The sequence below is a fragment of the Nannospalax galili genome, unplaced genomic scaffold (assembly GCF_000622305.1).
Source record: "Nannospalax galili isolate Female #2095 unplaced genomic scaffold, S.galili_v1.0 scaffold1311, whole genome shotgun sequence".
Classification (NCBI taxonomy): domain Eukaryota; kingdom Metazoa; phylum Chordata; class Mammalia; order Rodentia; family Spalacidae; genus Nannospalax; species Nannospalax galili.
In genome coordinates this window covers 843,024-868,872 of record NW_008329527.1, presented here as the reverse complement: position 1 = coordinate 868,872, position 25,849 = coordinate 843,024, and the positions used below count along the sequence as shown (strand labels likewise).

General features: G+C 45.0%; 1 protein-coding gene and 1 non-coding gene across 2 annotated transcripts in view; both read left to right on the top strand.

Annotated features, from left to right (window-relative positions):
* Positions 1-25,483, top strand: part of Ncaph (non-SMC condensin I complex subunit H) — a 36,982-nt gene extending 11,499 nt beyond the window's left edge. Inside the window, exons 7-18 of the mRNA XM_017799321.2 lie at positions 4,558-4,747; positions 6,089-6,180; positions 6,917-7,122; positions 8,894-9,042; positions 9,573-9,679; positions 10,270-10,392; positions 15,257-15,367; positions 16,220-16,402; positions 17,501-17,617; positions 19,877-19,968; positions 21,188-21,263; positions 24,971-25,483. Coding sequence (XP_017654810.1) covers positions 4,558-4,747; positions 6,089-6,180; positions 6,917-7,122; positions 8,894-9,042; positions 9,573-9,679; positions 10,270-10,392; positions 15,257-15,367; positions 16,220-16,402; positions 17,501-17,617; positions 19,877-19,968; positions 21,188-21,263; positions 24,971-25,030 — 1,506 coding nt within the window. The 3' untranslated portion in view covers positions 25,031-25,483. The remainder of the gene's footprint in view (positions 1-4,557; positions 4,748-6,088; positions 6,181-6,916; positions 7,123-8,893; positions 9,043-9,572; positions 9,680-10,269; positions 10,393-15,256; positions 15,368-16,219; positions 16,403-17,500; positions 17,618-19,876; positions 19,969-21,187; positions 21,264-24,970) is intronic.
* On the top strand, positions 18,676-18,783 carry LOC115071294. Its single transcript, XR_003850393.1, has one exon. It is a non-coding gene; the product is annotated as a U6 spliceosomal RNA (small nuclear RNA).
* Positions 25,484-25,849: the final 366 nt, after the last annotated feature.

Below are 25,849 nucleotides of genomic sequence, written 5' to 3'. Positions count from 1 at the left end.
GAGACAGGGTCTCTCTGTAGCCCCAGCTGTCCTGGAACTCACTGTGTAGACGAGGCTGGCCTTGAACTCACAGAGATCCGCCTGCCTCTGCTTTCCGAATGCTGGGACTAAAGGTGTGTGCCACCACGCCTGGCTGGGGCATATCAATCTGACAGAGGTGGCAAATCATCTGGTAGGTGGGATACTAGGAGTGTGGTATTCATTCATTTTGGGGCTGTCAGATTCAACTGTGTCAGAATGTTGGCAACCTGAGGCTGCTGGCAAACTTGGAAAAGGTTCCCCTGGATTTATAAGCTCAGATTTTGAGGGAAATGCTGCTTGGCTGGTGCTGGCATCCTGAGTTTGAAGGAGGATCTGGAGCCTATGATCCAAACCTCTGAGGGAGGGCATGCTGACTTCTGGCTGGTGCCAGTGTCTCCAAGGGCTACATAGTGAGCCTGGTTCTGAGAGTGTAGGGAAAATTGCAAGTTGGATTTAGATGCTGCTACAGCCAGACCCTGCCATAGCTGTACTGAAAGCACTGTTGGTGACACTTGGAACAGGAAGCCTACAGAAAGAAAAGCCAGGAGCATCCCCCTTCTCCTTCCTGGGGCCCTGCAGTCTTCTTCTAGTGATCCCTGTTGGTAGGCCTAACATGCTGACAAAGCCAAGAGGTCTCAAATCCAGCTTGAGAGCAGGGTAGGTAGGTTGGGAGCTGAGAGACAGTCAATACTGACACGTGAGTGAATTCACAGGTCATGAACAGCTAGCTGTACAAGATGTTACTCAGTGCACAGTTTAGGTAGACGTTGTACAGAGATTAATATTACTATCAACATTCAAATTTGGAGTTTTTCATAATGGGAAAACTAATGGAAGGACGGAGTAAAAACACTAAGATAAGAGAGTTGTCATTTGGTGTTTTGTTGGAGATCAGAGAAAGTAATGAGATGGCAAACAGGGCTAAGTAACCTTGAGAGTCTTGTTCTTATTTTTACGTGGAAGAATTAGCAGCAGGTTTTATTGGCAGCAGGCTGTTGGAAAAGGAATTGATGATTCAGGAAAGAATGGAGCTCCTGGGCTGAATGGAGCACCTGGGCCAGTGACTCCAGGGCTGTGGAGAGGAAGCAGCCACTTTAGAAGACTACAAGGAAGAACCTCATGCAGAGTTCCCTGTCTCAGCCAGAGCAGTGCCCTGAGCCTGTTTGCACTGTCTGCCCTACTTCCTGGCCTTCTGATAGTCTTTGTTCTCTTTTCCCCTTGAGATTAAATGCTAAGGGCAAAGATTTTGTTTAGGTTTGAGGTTAGGAGGACCATGAATTATTGCAATAGCTAAGATGACCTAGTCCTAAACTAAGTTTACTCCTTGAGGGTGATGTCACCCTGTTTGACAATGCAGGAATTAGAACAAGTAGACAGACAGAACCTTGGGAAAGAATCAGGCAATTGGGGCTAGAGAGAGGGCTCAGTAGTTAAGACTGCTCTTGTAGAGGATCCAGGTTGATTACCAGCACCCACTTAGTGGCTAACAACTGTCTGTAACTCCAGTTCCAGGGGATCCAGTGCTTTCTTCTCACCTCTGGTCATTCATGACATGGGTGCACTTACACACATACAGAGAGTACATATATATATTAAGTGGGCAATCTAAGGAAGCTTGCTGATAGCTGACTAGGTCACTAGAGGGCTCTAGGGCATATATTGACCATTGAGTGGGAGGTGGGCTAAGGGGAATGTCTGAGCTGTGTACTTGAGGATTCTAGGCAGTGTAGAATTCTCAGGTTTGGGGTCTTTTTGTTTTTTTGTTTGGTTTTGTTTAGTGTTTTTTTTTTTTTTTTTTTTGTTTTTTTTAGTTTTTTTTTTTTTTTTTTTTTTGGTCTTTTTAAGACAGGGTCTCTCACTATGTAGACCTGGTTGGCCTGATTGCTCAGAGATCCTTCTGCTTCTGGTGGAATAAAAGGCGTATGCCACCACACCCAGCTTCTGGGGACTCTTTGTGTGATTACTAAATGAAGTAGATAAATGGCAGTACTGAGATCAGTCCTAGTGGTCTGGTGAGACAAGTAAGTAGAGGCTTAGGGAAGTGGAGGCCTTACTAGCTTTCCCAAGTACTTGAGTAGAGGAGGGCAGGGTAGGTCTACTCTGAGTTGACTGATGGCTCCAAACTGAATAGGGTGGAGATGGCTGTGCATGCCAGGGTGAGGCCAGAGGTAAGGCCACTGTAGCCCAGACCTGGAGAAAGGGGGAAGGAAGGAAGAGGGAAGAAAAAGGACTCACTACTGGCATAAGGTAAGAATAGTTCGTTAGGGTTTTATATTAGTGGGTGAGTTCATGTTAAGGGGCAGTACCCATGGTTTGACGTGGTATCAGTCTATAAAATCCTCTCACCTTTTCTGCTCTCCCTTCTTTCTCCCAGTTCTTGTTTTTATGTCTTCCCAGATAAATTGGGACTTCACTCTTGTTTTGTTTTGTTTTGCTTTTGGTGAAATAGTCAAGTCACTGGGGATTAAGTACAGGACGACTGGAAATTCATCTTACCACATGTGATCCTGAAGAAACCTAGATGGCTCCTAGGCCTCTGCTTAGGTGCCCTCCAAGCCAGTGATGCCTCTAAGCCCATGCCACATTAGGCTATGAAGTTTTATGCTTGGTGAAATCAATAGTGTTTTTAAAAAATTTTATTTTATGCATACATGTTTTGTCTGCATGTGTGTAAGTGCACCTGTTTTGTGCAATGCCTGCAGAGGCCAGAAAAGGGTGTTGTAGCCCCTGGAACTGGAATTTAGGACAGTTGTTAGCCACCACGTGGCTGCTGGGAACCAAACCCAGGTCCTTTGCAAGAGCAGCCAGTGCTCTTAACCACTTGAGTCATCTCTAGCTAGCTCAGAAATCAATAGTGTCTGGAAGAAACCACAGTATCCAATCCTAGGAAGCTGGTTTTCCTCTGTAACCTGCTGTCAACAGCAATTGCCTCAGTATGGAAAATAAAAAAGAGGGCAGATGTTCATTGATCTGCCATTCTTGTAGCTGCTGGAGTGTCTTACAGATCAAAGAGCAAATGCTATAGGGAAGGGGGTGGGTCAGGTGAGAACACTTACTTGTATAGTGGACATTATTTTTAAGGACACACAGCTCTTCACTACGTGTGGAATGCTTGTTGAGTGGAAGTTCAGATGTTGCCATAAGGCAGGTACACTGATTAAAAAAACATGGCCTAGCTGGGCGTGGTGGCGCACACCTTTAATCCCAGCACTTGGGAGGCAGAGGCAGGCGGATCTCTGTGAGTTCAAGGCCAGCCTGGTCTACATAGTGAGTTCCAGGACAGCCGGGGCTACAGGGGGACCCTGTCTCAAAAAGACAAAAAAACAAAACAAAACATGGCCTATAAAGCTGCCTGAGTGAGGGTGGAAGACACAAGAAGATGTAAAGGTGACATATGTGCTTCTCTGGGACTTAGGATAGTAAGATAGGCTCATGGAGAGGGCAAGAACAAAACCTTGCCGGGAAGCCACAATCGGCTTGTGTGATCCAGCCGGGTTGTGTGATCCAAATCCCTTTCTCTCCTTGGAAGCCATGTCCCAAAGCATCAGTGAGACCCTCAAACATAATATGCAGCCCCATCTCAGAGTTTCCTATAACATCCCAAGTGACTGCCTCCTTTTTGTTTCACATATAACAACAACAAAAAAAGCCCTGTCCTGTGCTTGTGCTGAGTTCTGCTCTTGGCTTGGTGTCACATGGCTATGCAATTCCTCTCCTTTACCTACCTAGCCTTGGGGATTTCTTTATAACCTTTTCCAGCCATGTAGCCCTACTGGTGGTGCCTGTCCTTTACCAAGACATCCAGGTTGTATTCTTCCAAGTCTTAGAAATATTTCTGTGTAGAGAAACAATAGTGATTGTTACAATGCCAGATGTGGCATTGTAACCTAGCACTAGGTTGAGGCAGAAGGCTTTCAAGTAAAGTGTCAACCTGGGCACAAAGTAAGAACCCAATCTCAAACAAAAATAAACAGGAACAATAGAACCTGTGACTAACTCCATCCCACCAGCTGTTAAAGGCAACAGAATTTGTTGTAGCAGCATTCTACTACATTGGGCTTATTAGAGATAGCCATTTAGAACAGTGTCTTGGCTCAATGGTTAAGAGCACTTATTGCTCTTGTAGAAGACCCAGATTTAGTTCCCAGAGCCCACATGGTAACTAACAACCACTGGTAACTCCAGTTCAGGGGACCTGATACCCTCTTCTATCCTCCACTTACATACATGTACATAAAACAAACATTTTACGAATAAGAAAAAAAAAGCCTTAGAAACAGTGCCTTGTGGGAGGAGAGTAGTGGGAGAATATTTGTCCAGGTATGTTAGAAATAGAGATTGAAATGCTTACCACCCTTTATTCATTTGACTGTGCATACTGTCTTTTCAGCCAGGATTTTACCTGATTACTTCAAAAAACCCTTCCCTTCTGACCATGTGCAGAGACATTTCGGTCTTGTAGACAGACCTGTGGGTGATTCTGCATCTCTTCCTGCTGATTGCTGTAATGCTTTGGCTGTTGGTTCTTTCATTCAGGTGGATCCCATGTTTCAGAAGACCGCAGCCTCCTTTGATGAGTGCAGCACAGCAGGGGTATTTCTCTCCACTCTCCACTGCCAGGACTACAGAAGCGAGCTGCTTTTTCCTTCTGATGTGCAGACCCTCTCCACAGGAGAACCTCTCAAGTCGCCAGATTTAGGTTGGGTGGAAATGACTGATTTGAAAGGTGAGGGGAATCACAGACCTTTCATCGGGGCACTTCAGTTATGAAGGAAGCTGCTCTTCAGCCGTGGGTTTAGCCTGTCATATTCTTTTTTGGATTACTCAGTTCTGGAAAGCCAAGTTGGGTATCCTTTAACAGTACCTAGCACCCCACACATCTTTTTTCCTCCATGCAGTATGGAGTCCAAACAGCAAACCATCCCCTGTGTCTTTGTGCCACCCACCATTTGTAGCCAGCTTTCGCAGTCACAGGCTTACCTGAGTGTCAGAATTTGACTTGGGAAGGAGGTTTAAAGGGACATCTATCTAGCCAGGAGAGCCTGGTTCTTATTTGCTTCAGTCCACAGGGCCCTGAGAAAGGGAATTGTGGTAGTCTTAAGAACTGATCTGTGCTGGGCATGGCGTTGCATTGCACACCTTTAATCCCAGCACTTGGGAGGCAGAGGCGGGCAGATCTCTGAGATCAAGGCCAGCTGGGTCTACATCGTGAGTTCTGGGCCAACGAGAGCTACATAGTGAGACCCTGTCCAAGAACTGATCTCTTATTACTAGTCCCCTCTATGAGTTTGGCAGATTTCAACAGCCCTCGCTTCTTTCTGAGGATGTTGTGGGGAGCAGGCAGTGTGAAGGCCAGTGAAATGTAGTACAGCAGCTACACACCCTGTGATAACTCCTGTGTGCCGAATGAAATGGCTCTTCCCTCCCTGGGCAGGACATGCAGTTATTACGGCATCCATTCTTGTTTCTATTTAAGCAGGTTCTTGCTGTATAGCCAGGCTGGCCTTTCGCCCTCCCTCCTCCTGCCTCTACCTCTGATATCTGGGTTACAGGCGTGCACCACCATGCCAGCTTCGTTCTTTCTGTTCGTGACTAAATTCCGTTTAGTATAACTGTTTTTGCTAACAATTTATTTTCTGTGTTTATGTCCTCAGCTGTGTCTGATCCTCTGCTGTATATCATTTGTAGCTAGTTTAATTTGGGACTAAAAATAAGTACCATTACATGATTGCTAGGTACTTAATGTGCTTTTAAGAAAAGGTTTGTGGGTTTCCCAGCAATAGTGAAGCACAGAGTTCATTTCAGAATCAAATGTCCATGCCTCAGGTTTCTCCTCTGCATTTGCTAACTGTGGGAATCACAGCCTCCCTTCACTGTGGGTGCCACTGTGTCTGTTTGCTCCCAGAACAGTTCAGCAAACAGGAGGTTGGCAGCCAGCCAGCATTGGCACTCTAGCCTCTGCTGGAGAACAGTGAGGTGCCTGTGCTTCTCAGCGTGCTCTCTCATTCTGAAGCAGTGTGCTCAACCCACCTCTAATCTCTCCCTGTGATCTTGCTGTCCCCCCCAGCGCCCTTGCAGCAATGTGTGGAAGACCGCCAGCTCTGCCCTTCTCTGGCCGGGTTCCAGTTTACTAAATGGGACAGTGAAACACATAATGAGGTGTGGTCAACTTTTGGACTTATAAGGGCTTGGGGCATTTTTCCAAAAGCTGGTGGTTTCAGTTAGCTGGCCCAGGATTAGTTCTGCCCAGTGGGAACCAAAACTGTGACATCAATTTTACTTAGCCAAGAGTACAGAAAATATTTCCTTTGGCACTTCGGTAGGAATCTAAAGACTGCTTAGGTCAGGGTGGTGTTGTGAACCCTAGCAGGACCATCATACAGCTGAGTGGACTTTGGGGTCAGCTTCCTGTCCTCTTGTCTGCTTCCCTAGGGTCAAATTTACTCTCAAGTGTGATTATCACAGTGGTCTCTGGTCTTGGGCTGCTGTCAGGCTGGAGGTATTTCCTGATCTTTGGGACTGAGTCCCTTGGCACATAGTTTCCTGAGAAATTGTCGTGTGTAAAGCCTTCCTCTGTATATTTTTAGCAGGGCCCCCTTTAACCTACTTACTACAACTTCCAAAATAAATGGTCTCCATGGAAAACTGTTCTCCAAACATGTAGTTAATGGATGTAGATTCCTGTTTTGTGTTTTACAGAATGTGCCCAACACAATACAACTTCATCCTGGCTGAACAATGTAAACTTCCTTGTGAGAGTGCCAGTTTTAGTGGGAGGGTTAGTGAGAGGATCAGGAGAAAGGAAGGCTGGAAATGAGGGTGGCTGCTCTCCAGGAGTGAGCTGGGATGGTCCTAAGAATGGGGATAGCTAGAGAGCTCTCTCTTCTGCTTCCAGTCTGTGTCGGCCCTGGTGGACAAGTTTAAGAAGAATGATCAGGTGTTTGACATCAACGCAGAGGTTGAGAACAGTGACAATGGAGAGTTCCTTGATGGGCCCCTGGAGGAGGACTTTGATGCCAGCAGTGAACCAGACCCCTCCACAGCTGGGGATCATGAAGAGTTCCGAAGCTGGAAGGAGCCCTGCCAGATCCAAAGCAGCCAGTAAGGCTCTCAAGGTCCTAGGAGTTTTCCAGAAGTGTTTTCCAGCAGTTCCAAACAGGCTACCAGCTCTGGTTAGCTGTGCTGGTGTACCATGTTGCACATATCAGCCAAGACACATGGCTGACTCGTGGTGGAATCACATCTCACTTTTCATATTGGCAAGCCACTTGGTTATAAAACTGACATTGCCCAGAGCAGAGCCCTTTTGGCGCCTAAAAGAATGAAGAATTCTGCTGGGCATGGTGGCAACACACCTTTAATCACAGCATGCAGAGGCAGCCTAGTCTATGTAGCAAGTTCCAGGCTAACCAGAGCTGCATAGTAAGACTATCTCAAAAGAAAAAAGTGTTCTGCTGGGCTGGGATGCACTCTGAGCCAACTGAGAGGAAAGCTTTGGCTCGCTGATCTTGGGATGACTGGACTGAAGGAGGGACCCTGTGGATTCAGTAGGTTGTGTATAGTAGAGCCAGAGGTGTCAGTGTGTGTAAAGAATTGTTGAGTAACTACAGTTGAGGAAGTTGGCAAGCCCTCTGCACAGTACCAGGCCAGGCTCTCAGGAAGGGATTCAGGCTCTTATGCCTTTACACAGCCTAGATGGCTGGTCCTTGACACAGGGTCTAAAAGACTAGAAATGTAGGGCTTTTTGTATTATTAGTATGTGTTACGTATATAAAATAATAGGTTTCGTTATATTAATATTTCCATGCAGATGCTTGTTTTTTTTAAGTAATACTTTTATTCCTTGAGATTTCATAAATGTATTTTGATCATATTCAACCTATCTCACCTCAGATTCACCTCTGTTTCTACCCCCTCCCAAACTTTGTATCCTCTTTTTTTTTTTTCCTTTAAACCTCATCTAAATACATGGATATAGTCTGTTGGGGTTTTATTTTGTTTCTGAGATTCTGTAAAGAAAGTCACGCCTGTCCCTCTTTTAAAGCTTTTTTTTTTTTAAACTTATTCTGTAGGGCTTGTCATAAGGAAGATTCATGCATGGCTCTGTAAGGCTCAGAGCCTGTACAAAGTCACTGTCAAAGGAGACTAAGGTCTCCTTGCTACCTTTACCCTTAGAGGGCAGCACAGCAGTACTAACATGCTTCCTAGCGCCTCAGCCCAGGAGAGAGCCCCTCCCCTGTCCAACCTGCCAAGCTGAACAAGCCTCTGCTCATCATACACAGCAAAGGTTGAAGCTGGATGACCTAACAGGTTACAAAGCAGGTCCCCAAAGCTCTTGGGGAGCTGAATATGTCAATTGGGACCTCTTTTTACTGTTAGTAGGAACTTCGGCAGTGTCTATTGGACCCCTTCATCAGTGGGCAGATGGTGAGGAACAAAGGATTGTCATCTTGTGTGGCAAAACTATGTATGTGGGAAGATGCAAGACTGGAATTCTAGGAACTGTACTGACTCCCAGCTCTGACTTTTTTTTTTTGGACTATCACTGGATTGCCCAGGCTGACCTCAGACTCAAAATCTATTGCTTCATCTTCCGGAGTACATCTCTGGCTGGCCTGGCCTAGAACTTGCACTGTAGATCAGGCTAACCTGGAACTCATAGAGAGCCTCTGCTCACTGGGATTAAAAGTGAGCACCACTGTCCCCAGCCTTAGGTGCTTCATACAGAACTTGTATTGGACTTACCTTGGAAGTGCTGCTTCTTTGTGCTTGAGTGGGCAGGTAGTGACTGCAGCAACATCACCAGCTTACATGTAAAACACATTATATTCAATGCAGTATATATGTACAAATGATTTCATATGTGTTTCAGGGAAGAAATTATTTCCCTCGGGAATGGAGACATCCAGACCATGTGCCCCCTTTTATCCATGAAACCTGGAGAATACTCCTATTTCAGTCCCCGGACCATGAAGATGTGGGCTGGCCCAGATCACTGGCGCTTTAGGCCTCAACACAAGCGTATGTACTCGTGGGTAGAACTTTAAGATAAAAGGTGGTGTAACAGATGCTGCTTCCCTGTCAGCAGTCAGTCAAGAGGGAAATGCTGATTGCTGTTCTTTTGCATTGCCCCATCAGCTGAAGAAGCACTGATGAGCCAGCATTATAGTCAGTGGCTGGCCTGGATGAGAAGTCAGTTGACTCTGAATGTGGAGAAGACTGAGGCAGGAGAACAGGGCTCTTGACCTTACACTGCTTCCTAATATCATGACTTAAATCATGGGAATGAGGCACACACATACACACACACACACGAGTCCTGCAAGGTAGCACTCTGAACCTTCCAGATGTGTGCCAGCCTCACAGGTTTGACTTTTTGGCATTGAGAGGAATTGTTAGCCAGAACACAAATGTGGAGTGGAAGTGAGGTGTGTGATTTTGTATTCCATACACTGTCATGATGCTCAGCCACGAATGCTGCCTTGTGGGTGTTTGAGGGGGGAAATGATGTAGGCCACAGCTGAATGTGTTGTCTGTGTTCATTTCTGCAGAGCACACTGCCTCCCAAGTGGAGAACAAAAAGAAGAGTGCAAAGAAAGACTTTGAAATTGACTTTGACGAGGATATTGATTTTGATACATATTTTCAGAAAACAAAGGTTTGTAATAGACACAATGGCATTTGAACCCTCTTCAGCTACTCTGTTCTCTTTCCTTGTTAGATGGAATTTTCAAAATGCATTGTATATTTAATTTTGCTTGTTTCTTGAAAGAGGGTAGCCTCACTATATAGTTGAGACTGACCTTAAACTCCTAATCCTCCTGCCTTCACTTTCCAAGTGCTTTAATTACAGGTGTATGCCACCATGCCCAGCTGGAAACTTAATTGATAGAGGAAATAGGTAGTCTCATTCGTCTTCATTCCCTAAAGGGACCATTGAAAAATAGTCTCAAAGTCAGTGGCAAGAAGAATGTAGTTTAAAATTTTTTAGCCATGGTCTCACCATGTAGCCCAGGCTGTCCATGAACTCATAGCAATCTGCCTGCCTCAGCCTCCTCTGAGTGCTGGAATTACAGGCATCTACCAGCATACCTGGCACAGAAACTTCATTAGGCAATGATAGAATCTCACTCAGGTGGCAGACTAATGCTCCCCAAAGCCTTCCTAAGCTTAAATGTACGTGTGTGTTTGTGTGTGTGCATACGTGCGCTGATCATTGCTATTAAAAATGATTTTTTTAATTAATAGGCTGCTACTACTCTGACCAAGTCCACTTTGGAGAACCAGAATTGGAAAGCCACCACTCTTCCTACAGACTTCCACTATGAGACTGACACTCTTGTTGAACTTTATCTCAAACCAGGCATAAGGGTAAGGCCATCCTTACTTCCATTAAGAACTGTTATTGCCAGGCCAGTTGATGGACTGCATGGATGGAGGGACTGATAGTATCACTGTCAGATGCACTCTGAGAGAATGTAAGAAGGGATAGGGATTAGACGAAGGGAGCCCTGGGAGAGCTAACCAGAAGCTCATGGTGGGTGATTGTCAAAGACTGGAGAATTCCTTACCTGGGCAAGGCTGTCTCTGAGCTCCGTCTCTGGCTTTGGTTTACCTTCTCTTGCAGTGTCAGTCACATGAGAAGTTTTATAGTTTCCTCTCTTTTGCCTGTTCTTCCATAATGTTGTAAAATCTTCATTTTGGTTTTTTTCCTCCTTTTTTTTTCTTTTTGTGGTACTGAGGATTGAGCTTGAGGCTTGAAACATGGTAGATAAGTGTTTTATCACTAAGTATATTCCAGCTCTTCATTTTTGTAAGACAAGGTTTCACTTTGTAGCTCAGGCTAGTTTCAGACTCACTATGTAGTCCTAGCTTGACTCAAACTCAGGATCCTCCTGGCTTGGCCCTTCTGAGTACTGGGATTACAGGTATGTGCCGTTATGCCCAGCTCTCCCCAAGATTTCAAGAATATGTGTTTCTCTGAATTCAACAATATGCCACATTCTTTTTTCAGAAAGTGTTATTTTTCATTTTTGATCAGTATTGTTCACTTAACAAATACAGAAGGAGTTGCAAAGTTGTGACAATAGTGGAAAGATAGCTGTGGCCTCAAGCCAGGACTTGCTGTAGTTAAGGCATAGATGGGCCAAGGCAGGTGCAACACACTTCCGCCACACCTTGCCAGCCACACAAAGAAGCAACCTGGTAGGCATCTTCCCTCCAGCCCTCTTATGAATCTTTCAGTAATAGGGCCAAGGTGATAATTTGAATATTCAGAGATGATGGTGGTAGAATAAAGTCATTGTACTGTAGGTCCTGTTTTTGTTGTGTGTTGTTTTTTTTTTTTCTTTATAATTGTTTCTTGTTTATATTTCTTGGGTTATTTTTGAGACAGGGTCTCATTCTGTAGTTCAGGCTGGCCTGAAATTTACTGTGTAGTCCAGCTTGGCTTTGAACTCACATCAATCTTCCTGCCTCTACTTCCCAAGTGGTAGAATAAGCCACCATGCCCAGCTCACAATTGTTTTCTTTTTGTTTTTGTTTTTGGTCTTTTTTTTTTTTTTTTCAAATGTTTAAATTTTATCCCATTAAAAAAAATAATTTATTGAGAATTTCATACAGGCATATAAGCATATAAGGTGTTTTGATTAAATCCATGCCCACTACCTGCCCTTAAACTCCTCCCATATCTCCCCATCACTGTTTTCTTTTTTCTGATAACTTAAGTACTTTTTTTTTTAAATGGGGCTTTTTGCTGCTCTAACAGTACCTCTCTGAAGAGGTAACCCTAAAATCTTTTAAGGATTTGGTAAGAGCTCCCAAATACTTTCAACATTTTTGACCTTTGGAATGGAGTAACCCTAAAACTGGCCCAAGGACATTGTGAGTTTTAGCTAAGAAACTGTACATAAAATCTCCCAAATGTTTTTGCCATTTTTGGCCTTTGGAATAGAGTAGTTTGCTAAGAGGCCCAAGGACATTGTGAGTTTTAGCCAAGAAACTGGCTGCTTTTCTTTGGGGTCTTTTTATACTAGCTGCCTAGCCAATTCCTACCTCCTATTCTTGTCACACCATCCTCTGAAGAGGTTACCCAAATTGCCGATAGGGAATCGGGCCGCAGACCGCTCTGGCTTCTTCCATGCTGAACAAGGACACAGTGTGAGGCAATTGGGGTACCCCTTCAGTGGGTCTATCTAAGAGGCTCCCAAGTTGCATAACTCTTACCTATAGGGGGAAAAGAACAGGGCAATTTTCAAATGTTCATGTGAGAGTCCATTGGAATTTCTTGATGAGAGCTTCCAAAAGCATCCCTCTGTTGGGTTCCTCCTTATTTTTTTTTTGTCTGCCAAGGCTGGACTCTAGAGTGATGGATTCAGGATTTGCTTTCAGGCATTTTGATAGTTGTTGGAGTGGTTAGAATCAGTGTTAGTTCCTGCTCAAAGTCTTCACCACATGGAGGCAGCTTCTGCTGGGTGCTCTTAGGCAGTCCCCTTAGTTCTCAGCCCCTATGCCAGAGGGAGGCCAGAACAAGCACTCTCTGGCGGTTTGCTGAGATCACAATGGCTACACAGATGGAGGTCAGAACCCACCCTCCTGTTTTTGGTCTTTTTGAGACAAGGTCTCCTGTAGGCCCACCTGGCCTGGAACTCACTATGTAGACCAGGTTGGCTTCAATGTCAAAGAGATTCACCTGCCTCTGCCTCCCAAGCGCTGGGATTGTATGAGTGTGTTGCCTGCATGTATGTAAGTGCACCCAAGTTGTGCAGTGCCGGAGGAGGTCAGAAGAAGGTGTTGTATATCCCTGGAACTGGAGTTAACAGTTTTTAGCTGCCATGTGAGTCCTGGGCCTCGAACTTGGGTTCTCTGTAAGAGCAGCCAGTGCTTTTAACTGCTGAGCCATCTCTCCAGCTCCTCATAATTGTTTGTTTGTTTGTTTGTTCCTTCCTTCCTTCCTTCCTTCCTTCCTTCCTTCCTTCCTTCCTTCCTTCCTTCCTTTCTTTTCTTTTCTTTTCTTTTCTTTTCTTTTTGGTCATTTTGGAGACAGATTCTCCCTGTACAGTTCTCCTGAACTCACTGTATAGACAAGGCTGGCCTTGAACTCACAGAGATCCGCCTGCCTCTGCCTCCCGAGTGCTGGGACTAAAGGCATGCGCCACCAAGCCTGGCTTCGTAATTGTTTCTTATAGAGGAAAGAACTTGTGCTCCTTCTGGTAATTGGGAATTGCTTTCCATGTGAGAGGCAGGGCAGCTAGCTAGCAGGAACTGGAGAGCCCTCGTTCTTCCAGCAGAGCCACACTGTGAAAAAACTGGTAAACACTAGAAGTTGGTGAGGGGTAAGTTAGGCATGCCCAGAGAGGGGTGTTCTAATGGGAGGGCCTTGGTTGTGTCATACGAGTAACCGAGGAAGAACATGGGCCGTTTCTTAATCCATTAGATATCTGTTCAGTATTATTTTTGAATTTGTATTAAAAAAACATAGTTGTAGGTCATTTTTGAAATACAGAAGTGCTTTAAGATAATTAAAGTAATATTATATTCTGAACACATCTCCAGCCATATCTTCCTCACCTTAAAGCCTCATGTTCCTGGTACAAATCACTGTTGTAAGACCTGGAGATATTTGAAGGGCTGTGGTCACCAAGCACTCCCAAAAGGAGAGGCATGGTTCTGTAAGGCTGTGGAAGGCCATGTGATACAGATGAAATTAGGGAAAAGAGTTGAATGCTTCTCACTTTGCTGTATAGGAAATAGTAGTTGCCCCAGCAGTGAGGCAGGCTGCCTTTATTTTAGTGGATGTGTATACATCTGTGTGTTTGCAGTATGTGTGCATGGTGGGAAGTGCAGTAGATGTTGGGTATCTTCCTCATGTGACCCTACACGTGTATACACATTGTGGGGGTGGGGGGGGTCAGAGAACAGCATTCAGGAGTTGGTTCTTTCCACCATAGGTATCCTAGGGATTGAATTTAGGTAGTCAGGTTTGGTGGTGTCCTAGTTTGTTTTCTCCATTGCTGTGACAACTTGGGGAGGAAAGGGTTTATTTGTCATAAATCTCCCAGGTAACAGTTCATCCGGGAGCCCAAGGTAGGAACTCAGGGCCGGAACCTGGAGGCAGGAGCTGAAGAAGCACAGGCCATGGAGGAGCGCTGCTTACTGGCTTGCTCCCCCTGCCCCCACCCAGCCTGCTCCCCCATGCAACACAGGCCCACCTGTCCAGGGGTGGTACCACCCACAGTGGGATGAGCCCTCCCACATCACCCAACAATCAAGAAGATGCCCCATAGACATGGCCACAGGCTAGTCCCATGGAGGCAATTTCCCAATTGACTCTCCCCCCTCAACCCAGGGGTATCAAGCTATCCAGCACAGGCAGCAAGCACCTTTACTCAATGAGCCATCTCCCCAGTCCTACCTTATCTTTTTGAGACTTGAGTCTCTCACTGAGCAGCATTCTAGGGAGCCACCTCCCTCTGACAGGTTTATAGACATGCCACAACCTCCCTTGGCTTTTTGCATGGGTGCTGGGATCAGACCTCAGGTCCTCAGGCTCATGAGGCAGGCACTTTACCAATTGTGCCATCTCCCCAACCCAGATAGGTTTCCTTTAAATTAAGGTAATGAGTTACCAGGATTGTTCACGTGCAATGAGTTCAATTTCTTTCAGAAAGCTGTAGGCAGGATTTCCAGTGTTTGTTTTTAGTGAAGGACTGTTTCTTTTCAAATAAAACTGCAGAAGACACAATTGCAAATCAGAGGTGGAAGTGCTCTGGCTTTTGGGGGCCAAGTGGAGGCTGTGAGCCCTACTGCCCCATGCTGCTCTATGCATTGGAGACTTGGCTGAACTATGCAGCCTGTTAAGACCCTCCTTGCTCTAGCACTATGTCCTAGGATGAAGTTGAACATAGGAGCTAAGCTTGACTTCCCCAGCCTTGTTTAGTAGTTGTTTTTCTTTTTTTAATTTTATTTATTATTTTCATTTTATGTGCATGAGTGTATTGCCTGCGTGTGTGCAAGTGTACCCATGTTGAGCAATGCCTGTGGAGTCAGAAGAGGGTGTTGGGTCCTCTGGAACTGGAGTTACAGACAGTTGTTAGCCACCATTTGGGTGCTGGGAATTGAACCCAGGTCCTCTGTAAGAACAGCCAGTGCTCTAACCACTAAACCATCTCTCCAGCCCCCAGCAGTTACTTTTCTAGAAACTGATTTTTTACATATTTGTTTTTCTTTATTCTAGTTACTTAAGAGGGGCCAGGACCAGAAAGCAAAGACTGAGCACTATGAAGAAATTGAAGACTATGATTACAACAACCCTAATGACACGTCCAACTTCTGCCCTGGACTACAGGTATCGGGAAAAAGAGTTCTGCTATCTCTTCCATGCTTCCTGTCTCTTCATCCATGTGGCAGAACAGTAGAAATTCTGAGGCTAATAGAGGTTTTCTGGGTGCAGAGTCTGTCTCAGTAAAAAGAATTGAATAGTATTGAGGGATTAGATCATTAGGGGCTGCCTTACCTCATAACCCTGGATGTAGGACGTGATGGACAGTCTCTGATAAATGAGTCAACATGGACAGCATCTTTGGCCTGCTGCTATACAGTCCTTAGTGAGTCTACTAATAGTAAATATAAGTAACAGAAAGGAGATTTAGGTCTCTGTGTCCTTGCATGTAGGGAGAAAAGAATTGGAGGAACAGTCTGTTCACCTTATTCTTTGGGGAGGCTGTTTTTCTAATGAAAATCCAGTCTGACTTCTTGAACAATGTTTCTCCATCTTCAATGTATAAGAATTACCCAGGGAGCCTATTAAAAGACTTGAGTTCTGCCTCCTCGCATTCTTGAGAATCTAATCGTTGGTTCTGAGCTTGGGTCTCAGAATGAAATTCTCTGGTGTATGGCAGAGATCAGATGTGTTTGTAGAGTGCTTGCCTAGCATGCGTGAAGCAATGGGTTTGATCCCCATCACCACGAACACCAAATGTGATAGGGCACTTCTGCTTTCCAGGTGTTAGACTGATAACAGATTCATGATTCTAGTAGGGCTTATATGAGACAGGAAGGAAAGAAGCGAGCAGCCCACCTCATTGTGAATCACTCAGTGAACTCTCAGGTGGTGTGTTCTTGCTTTGTGTTCATGGAGTCGGTTTCCAGACCTCTTTGACAGTGTCTGCTAAACTTGAAGGGTTGTTTCCTTGTCCAGGCTGTTGACAGTGATTACGAAGAGTCTGATGACTTATTTACGGGACCGGTTGGAACCTTTGACCTCACATCTGATCCCTGCCATACACCTAAAACAGCACAAGAGAATGGTCACACTCCTGAAAGCCAAGGGCTAGAAATCACGACCTATGGGGAGTCAAACCTGGTGGCCGAGCCGCAGAAGGTGAGGAAGAGGCAGCTGGGAATGTATGGTTTGCCAGAAGTCTGTTTAGCTGCTTCCTACATGAGATTCACTTCAGCCTGAGCTCTGTCTGCTTTTCCTTTTTAACCTGTTGCTCTCCAGGCAGCTGAGTTTCAAACAGGGTTGAGCTGATACAAGTTAGGTTATGTTATAGAGATAGAACTAGTTAGATCATAAGTTCCAAAAACCTTTTCTTATTATGTTTTTAAATTTTTATTTACTTTAACAGTGTTGAATCAAACTCAGGTCCTTGCACATCCTAGGCAGGGACTCTCTATCATTGAGCTGCATCCTCAGTTCTTAAAATTTTGGTAATATAAGTAGGGTTGAATTGATTACCTCAATAAAGTGCATGATGAGGCTGCCGGCAGAGAGCATAGCTTTTTATGAGGCTTCAGTGAGGCTGTGTGGCTCTATGTGAAACCCTGGCCAGGTTCAGCTCATCAAGCATTAGACTTCTATCTATTGCTCACCAAGTGACAGATTTGGTTGCTTTCACTAATATTTAATCCACTTATTTCATTTACACTGGAATTCTTAGTTAGCTTTAATGTAAATTACCTCTGATTAAAAAGAAATTAGTGGTTGGGAATGTAATTCCACTAGTAGAGTGCTTACCTAATATGAATGAAGCCCTGGGTTCATCCCCTACCCTGGGTAAAACTGGGTATGATGGCACACGCCTGTAATCCTAGTACTCCAGAGGTGGAGGACAAGAAGATCAGAAACAAATTTAAGGTCTACATAGTGAATTCAAGGCCAGCCTTGGCCACATGGGACCTTGTCTTCAAAACAAAAAACTAGCTGGGCCAATCCCTTTAGTTCTAGCACTTGGGAGGCAGGCAGGCAGATCTCTGTGAGTTCAAGGCAAATCTGGTCTACATAGCAAGTTCCAGTCCAGCTGGGGCTACAGGGAGACCCTGTCTCAAAAAGACTAAAGAAAATTAAAAAAAAAAAAAAAGGTAAAAACAAAAAGCAATGAGAATTTTCATGACAGACTCAGTTTAAAGGGAGATGTATAAATAAACTCCTTGGTTGAAACTGTTTTTTGCCTAATTTTACTTTGTTATACCTATTCAGGTGAATAAAATTGAAATTCATTATGCTAAGACTGCCAAAAAGATGGACATGAAGAAGTTGAAGCAGAACATGTGGAGTTTGCTGACAGAGTTCTCCAGAAAAGAGGCTGGCCCAGAGGTACGTGGTGGCAAGCCTAATCTCTAGATCCCTAGGGTGGGAGAGGAGAACCATTGAGCTCATGATGCCTCAGTGTGCTTGATGACCCCAAAGCAGAGAGATACACTCACAACTGGAAGAAGACAGTGAACCCAGCAGATGATCAGGCAGGTCAAGTGAAGTCATCTGATGGTAGATGAGCACTGTTCAGCCTCACAGGTAGTAAAAGCACAAGTGGGAGTGTCCTCATGCTGCCTTATAAACAACAGTTTAACAGCCAGAGATTGGGCCAGTATTGAGTTGAGAGGAGCATTTGGAGTAGTCACTGTTGGTTGTGATTTAAGTTGAAATATGACTTTTTGGAAAGTGAAGTGTAACTACCTCTCGAGTGCCAGAAATGTTTAAGCCTGTGATCTAACAGTCTGATTTGGGATGTGTGTTCCCGGTAGGAACATGTTGGAAAAATAACTCTACTGTCATACTTTCTCCTCGAGAATGAGGTGAACCTTGATTAACTCTTACCTCAGTAGAGGTCTCACTTATCTAGAATCTTTCCCTCCTTTTCCAGACCCTTTCTGCTCAAGGAATGGTCTGAACTCCACAAACTGTTAGACCTTCTACTGTCTGAGCAGTGAAAATTCATAATTGATTGAGGACCCTAAGTCATGTGGTCAGAGAAAGCTTCGATCATTGTATTAGCATGTTGCTGCTGTAACACATACTTGAGCCACTCCATTTATAGAGGAAATGGTTATTTTGGCTCACAGTTTACTAGGTTTTAGTCCACAATGATTTGACTTTGTTCCTTTGGTCTTGTGACAGCTTATGGCAGAAGCACATTGTAGAGCCAAATTACTTACATTGTGGCTAGAATATGGAAGAGAGACCAAGGGCATGTGATCGATCCCCTGTGTCCCTTTCATAGTCATACCCAGATGACCTGAAGAGCTAAAATTATAACATCTTCCAGTAGTGCCAGGGTTGGGACCATACTATGACAGGAGCCTTTAGGAGACATTCAAGATCTGAAGTGTGGCAGTCATAATCTTAAGATTTTGTCAACTAAAACAGTGCAGTGAGTGCTCACTTTGGCAGCACATATACTGAAATTGGAATGATACGGAGAAGATTAGCATGGCTCCTGGGAAAGGATGACATGAAAATTCATGAAGCTCTTCCATATGTTTTTGTGCCAGGCATGGTGGTGCACACCTTTAATCCCAGCACCCAGGAAGCAGAGGCAGGTGAATCTCTATGAGTTTAAGGTCAGCCTGGTTTACATAGTAAGTTCCAGGCCAGCTGGGGCTACCGGGAGGCCCTGACTCAAAAAAAAAAAAAAAAAAAAAAAGTTTAATGAAAACATAAAAGTGCTTTGATTTATACCCTATGCCCCAGGCCTTCTTGTTCATTAAAGATTTATTTTAAGTGTATGAGTGTAGTGCCTACATGTAAGAACACCCATGTTGTGCAGTGCCCACAGAGGTCAAAGAGGGTGTTAGATCCCCTGGAACTGGCTTTATGGACGGTTGTTAGCCACGATGTGGGTGCTGGGAATTGAACCTGGGTCCTCTGCAAGAGCAGCCAATACTCTTAAACCTGGGTGATCTCTTCAGCCCCCAAGGGTTTATTACTAAAAAAAAAAAAATATTTCATTAGAACACAGCCAAACATACAAGATAGAATAGTTGAAAAATAATGGGCAAGTGTGGTAACTCTCCCACTCCCAGTGATTATTAATGCTTTATGGCACCTTTGCCTTTTCCTGTCCCTCCCATCCCCATCGTGTGAGCTCCATGTACAAGCACATCACAGTTTATTTTGATGCAAGTCCTAGATCTGATGTCCTTTTCCAGCTGCTGCTTGCCCATGACGCAGGGGGCAGTAGGCTGTTTGTAGGGGGAAAGCTTGCCTTTTCGTTTCAATAGGAATTTTATGCTGCCACTAGCTGTGTAGTCTAGTTGAAGTTGTATATCGTCGTGGGTCTTGTTTGTTTTTCTGGGTTTTTCAAGAAGCTCTAGAAGCCTCTTTGCACTTTTTTCCTTGCCTGGAGCATAGTGACTGTGTTCATGTTTACTGTAAATAGGGTAATGTGAGTGTCAAGAGTTCAAGCTGGGGTACTGCTGCCTTTCCTACAGCCTTTCTGTTTCAGAAATAATGAAGAAGTTATTTTTGTTTTATTCAGAAGTAGACTTTTCTTTATTGGATATACAGCTTTTTAAGTTTCTGTTGTTTTAAACATGAACATAAGTGTTCAAGTCATAAATAGGCTTTTTCTATTAGGCAAACCACTGTGAAAATGGAAAAGAAGAGGCCCCCATAGAGGTAGCTGACAAGAAGATGCTCAGTGGGCTTACAAAGGACCTGAAGAAGAGGTGTGTGCTGGCAAACCTAGGGTGGGGGCACGGTCTCCCCACTAAACCTGGCTGACTGCTTGGTGGGGATTTTAACATGATGGACTGACTGTTCGTGGCTTTAGATAAGTAACACTTGAAGCAGCTTCTGTTTCCTCTCTGCAAAGAGAGAGAGAGAGAGAGAGAGAGAGAGAGAGAGAGAGAGAGTGTGTGTGTGTGTGTGTGTGTGTGTGTGTTCGTTTATGTTCAAACAGGGCCTCCCTGTAGCTCCAGCTGTCCTGGAACTCACTATGTAGACCAGGCTAGCCTTGATCTCACAGAGATCCACCTGTCTCTGCCTCCAGTGCTGGGATCAAAGGTGTACAACACTATGCCCAACTCTTAGTAACTTTTTTAAAAAAATATTTTATTTTTTATTTTTTTGGTCTTTTTGAGACAGGATCTCTCTGTAGCCCCAGCTGTCCTGGAACTCACTATGGAGACCAGGCTGGCCTTGAACTCACAGAGATCCGCCTGCCTCTGCCTGCCAAGTGCTGGGATTAAAGGCATGCGCCACCACGCCTGGCATTATTTTTATTTTATGTGTGTGAGTGTATTGCCTGCGTGTAGGTAAGTGCACCCATGTCATGTAATGCCCATGGAGGACAAGCATTTCTGGGGCTCTAGAGATGGCTCAGTAGTTAAGAGCACTGGCTGCTCTTGCAGAAGACCCAGGTTCAATTCCCAGCTCCCACATGGTAGCTAACAGCTATCCATGACTCCAGTTCCAGGGGAATCTGATACCCTCTTCCAGCCTCTGTGGGCATTGTATGAGACGGGTGTACTTACATACATGGCAGGCAATACACTCATACACATAAATAAAAATAAATTTTTTTTTTTTAATTAAAATTTCTGACTCACTAGGTGCAGTGGTGCACATCTTTAGCCCCCAACACTCAAGAGGCAGAGGGAGAGAGGCAGATAATGCTCCATGAGTTCTAAGATAGCCAGGGCTATGAAATGAGACCCTGTTTGAAAAAACAAAAAGCATTTGTCCTTGCCTATAGCCAGAACATACTAGGAGATACTTTATTTCCAAATCCAAAACTAGGAAAACCTGTTTATAAATGTGTCTGGCATAGTTTTTTGTTTCTTGTTAGTTCAGTCCTTGGATGTGTGTGGGTTTTTTTACTTGATAAAGGAGCCTCTGTTCTTTGAGTTCTAGTGAGCTGCTCACTGATTGCACCTTCTTTTCCAGCCTACCCCCACTCATGGCTCAGAACCTCTCTATACCCCTGGCTTTTGCCTGTCTTCTGCATTTAGCCAATGAAAAGGTAGGTCATTTGGGTAAGTGTGGGACTGTTTGAATCTGTCCTATTCCTGTCACTAGAGCTTTGGAGCAGATCTTTCAAGGGTCACATACAAGCACTTGGAAGACTAAGGCAGGAGGATCATGATTTTGAGGCCAACCAGAGCTACATGAGACCCTGTCTCTGCCCTTCCCCCCATAATAAACAAATACAACTATAGTAACTTGGCCAGTACCTCAGTCCCCAAATTAAGTAGGCACTGTAAAGTCAAGTCTCTTAGGAAAAGACCATCAGATTGGACTATCAATGAAAACAGTGGAAAGGACCCAGACAGGAGAAGTTTAGCTGTTGAGACTATATGAGTCCCAGTTCCCCAGCCTGGGAACATGAAATACTTTTCACTTCATTGGGTGCTGAACACTAAAAGCTGAAGCTTAGCTAGGTATAATGGCATACGCTTACAATTTCATTTAGGAGGATTACCACAAGTTTAAGGTCAGGTTGAGCTACATAGTAAAACTGTCCCCCAAAAAACAAAAAATTGAAGCCTGCCAGCACTGAAGTCCGGGCATATAGGTGGCATGGCAGAGGAAGATGGTGAGGTTGTCAGGAAAACCAGAAGAGTGAACGGTGAGGAGAGGCTTGGGAACAGAGCTTTCAGTCACAGGATGGAGAGGTACTCACTGGGTAAGTGTGGCAGGCTTCTGGTTGTGTGCCAGCCCCAGCCAAGCAGCTGTGGACAGTTACTGAAAGAACAGAGGGAGACCATTCTCAGAAGCCTGGTGGTGCCACCTGGAGCAGTGAAGACTGCTTAAGCCCAAGTATGTGGATACCACTGGGCCCTTGGTGTCCTTTAATGTCTCTAGCCAGCTGGTCCACAGCACGGACTTTGTCCCTTGCAGTAGAGAACTGTGGACTAGGCTGTGGCACCTAGGTGCCATTGTTGCCATTGTGTCCCAGTAGCATAGATTCTAAACCTCTTCTAGGACCAATACCCTGCCCCAGGAGAATGATGGGTAATAGAGTGTATACTTGTTAGAACACTGAAGTGTGGTTTGGGAGGGCTGACTAGATCTTAATGGTATAGTAACAAAGGTGGAGTGCTGGTGGAAACACCCCAGATTTTCTGCGTGTTAGCATGTGGTTTCGCATTGAAGTCAAGGGCAGAGGTGATCAGCTCCTTTTCCAGGTCTGGCTCAGCTTTGGGGAGAAGCTCATGGCCTTACTGAAGAAGCTGTCCAGTTGGTAGAAGCTAGTTTTGAGTTTAGGTAGGGACCCAGTAGAACTCAATCCCAAGCTACAATTAAATGCCACATGTCTCTGTCATGCTGCCCCATCTGACTATAATCACCAGTCTGAGTACTCAAAACAGGCTTAGGCAACCCAGCTGAACCCCTACGAGAGCATTACTGTGCATCAGGGCTATGGCAGGTGGATTTCACTCAGGAAAGAAGAACTTACATGGCTGCTGGTAGGAAGGCAGCAGGCAGAGGCTGACTCTGAAGAGATGATGTGTCCTGTTCAAAAGCCTGGGGGATAAGGCTGGGGAGACTGGAGAGATAGATGACTTAGCAGTTAAGAGCACATACTACTCTTCTACAGGATCCCAGCACCCATGTTGGGCTATTCATAACTGCCTATAACTCCAGCTCTGCCCCAGGGACTCCAGTACCCTCATCTGGCCTCTGTGACCACCTGTCACAGGTGGTACACACCGACACATACACATGAATAAAAATAAAAATCTTTTTTTAAAGGCTGGGTTTGGTGGCGCATAAATTTAATCCCAGCACTCAGGAGGCAGGGGCAGGTGGATCTCTGAGAGTTCATGGCCAGCCTAGTCTACATAGCGAGTTCCAGGCTAGCTTGGGCTACAGGGAGACTCTGTCTCAAAAAGACCAAAAAAAAAAAAATTTTTTTTTACAAAAAGGCCTGTGAGGGCTGGAGAGATGGCTCAGCAGTTGAGAGCACTGGCTGCTTTTGCACAGGACCCAGGTTTGATTCCCAGCACCCACATGGCAGCTAACAATTATCTATAGCTCCAGTTCCAGGGGATCAGACACCTGACACGGGTGCACTTACACATGCATAGGCAATACACTCATACACATAACATAACAAGGCCTGTGAGGGCACAGGTAGCATGTACATAGTACCTTTTATAGTTATGGGAGATGGCAGTGGAAGTCTGTCCATGTGGTTTCTAATACATCCTGAGGTATCTGATGTCAGATGCCAATTACCTGAAGGACTAAGAAAAAAATGGGTAACAGCATATCGCCAGGTATGGTGGTACACATCTTTAATCCCAGCACTCGAGAGGCAGAGGGATCTTTGTGAGATCCTGGCCAGCCTGGTCTACATAGTTCCAGGCCAGCTGGGGCTATAGGGAGACCCTGTCTCAAAAACGAAACAAACAAAAGACCAAACAATGGGCATATCGGTATCCTGAGCAGAATCTGTGGGTTGCTCTGTTGAATATTCCCCATTTGGAGCAGGAGCACACTGGTGCCTTGGCAGTATTCTGAGAGGCAATGCCACTGACTCAGTGGCATCACTGAGGTCCCCATGACTGTTGCAGTACTGCTCCTCTTCCCCCCAACGACAGTACAGGCTTTATTAATTTTGTAGTGATCAAGTCTACCCTTTAGGGACTCAGCTCTAGGCATCTGAAGAATACATGATGAACAGACCATTCCTGTGAGCTGACCAGTGGAGGCTGTTACTGGGGCCTGGCTATGGCCTATTTAAGACTGAACTTGTAGCATTGTGACATTTACCAGGATCAGATATCTTTGATAACTCAGAGCTTAGAGCTCCTAAGAAAAACATTCCCAAAGCACTTTATCTCAGGACTTTACCTTTTCTTCTCAGTCTGTCACTCCCATCTGGACCCTCTTCATCCATCACTCTATTAGTAGTATCGCCTCAGATACACTGTGTGATGGGGTGACAGTGGTGGATGTATCCCCTCTGCCTCCATGGCCAGCAGCGTGCAACTGATTGGCCAGTCCAAACCAGAACAACTCCTTCACCCCCCATGCTAGAGATCAAACCCAGGACCTTACATATGCTAGGTAAGTCCTCCACCACTGAGTTACGTCCCAATCTCTTAAACAACTTTTTAAACTTGAGCTACAAAAACCAGGAAGGTTTGCTAGGAAGAGGGGGATGGATGTTGAGCACCAGCGTCCCACCCACCACTGCTAAGACAAGGCAGGAATGGTAGTGGGGAAGTTAGGAAAGGAAGGCTTTTGAAGGTTGGTTGGCCCCCAAGAGAGACAGCTGCCAGAGGTTGAGGTGAGGGAGTTAGAAGAGTTGTGAGGTAGGGGCCGCACAGAGATGGGAGAGAGGGTCGCTATCAGGGATGTGACTGAGGGATGGGAAATAGGTTATGGGGAGAGTGGGGTACACCTGGAGGAGGCCAGTGCCCCCCCCTTCCTCCCCCTTCTGTGTACCTTAGCTCCCTCAGTGCAGATTGCTCTTGGGCCTTCTCAGGAGCAGTGTTAACTGAACCAGAGGCAGAGAAGGTTGCCCCCGTGCTTTTTCCTCACACTTGGCAGGGACTGGAAACCAACTTCATACAGATTGTATTTGCTATGATATAATTTTCCTTATAATGATGAAACATCTCATTTTTTGTAGTCACTACCCTGTTACCACAATTAGAATTTGTCTTAGGATTGTTTCCTCAGTCTATCAAAGTCCATGTGTTTCTTATCTTCCCTCAGAATCTGAAGCTGGAAGGCACAGAGGATCTTTCTGATGTTCTCGTAAGGCAAGGAGACTGAGTCCACTGTGAGACGTTGCAGCGGAAGTGCCCACCACTTTCTAGTGGTCAGTCCAGTCCACTCCACATGGAGGAATATACTAGGAGTTGTGATATGGCTCTAGCCAACAACATGTTGCTCTTCCCTTCTTGCCATCATAGTCTGGATGCAATACTCTGATTGACTAAAGTCATGTGCAACTGCCTCAAGTGTCTGCATGGGTAACTACCCACCTAGGAGAGCCAGAGGAGGGGGTCTTGTTGTTCTAGAATGTGAAAACCCATGTCTGTTCTTTATGTCCATGTGTAGTTCTAGGCACTTGCTTAATCTATTGTTTTCCACTCTACTGTGCTAGAGAATTTTTTAGTAGGCACTTCCTGTCTTTAAAGAACTCCCAATCCATGTACATAAAATATATGTAAGCTTATAAATGTATATATAATGCTTAAAAATAAAACCATTCTAAAGAATATGGCTGCCTGGCAAAATACTTGAGTGTCCACTAGATATTTGATATTAATTTTAGACCTGGTTAGTCCCCTTGAGGGGGATTTAGTCCCTTAGCAATCCAGGATGCCTATGTCTGTCAAAGCAGGGAATGCTTAAGGCTAAGATTTGCTTTGGAGGAGAGTGAAGGAGAGAAATTGCCAGCTGGAGATTTTAGGTTTCAAAGTCAGGTTCCTGAATAAGCACCTACAGAGCTTGCTAGAGGGAGGTGGCAGCTGATAAGAGCTCATTTACCCTTTTGTGCGTGGCATCATTTAGCCTCAGCACCACTGCCACGAGTGTTCCTACATGCTAGAGGAAAGGAAAAGAACACAGAGATAAAGTAACTTGCAT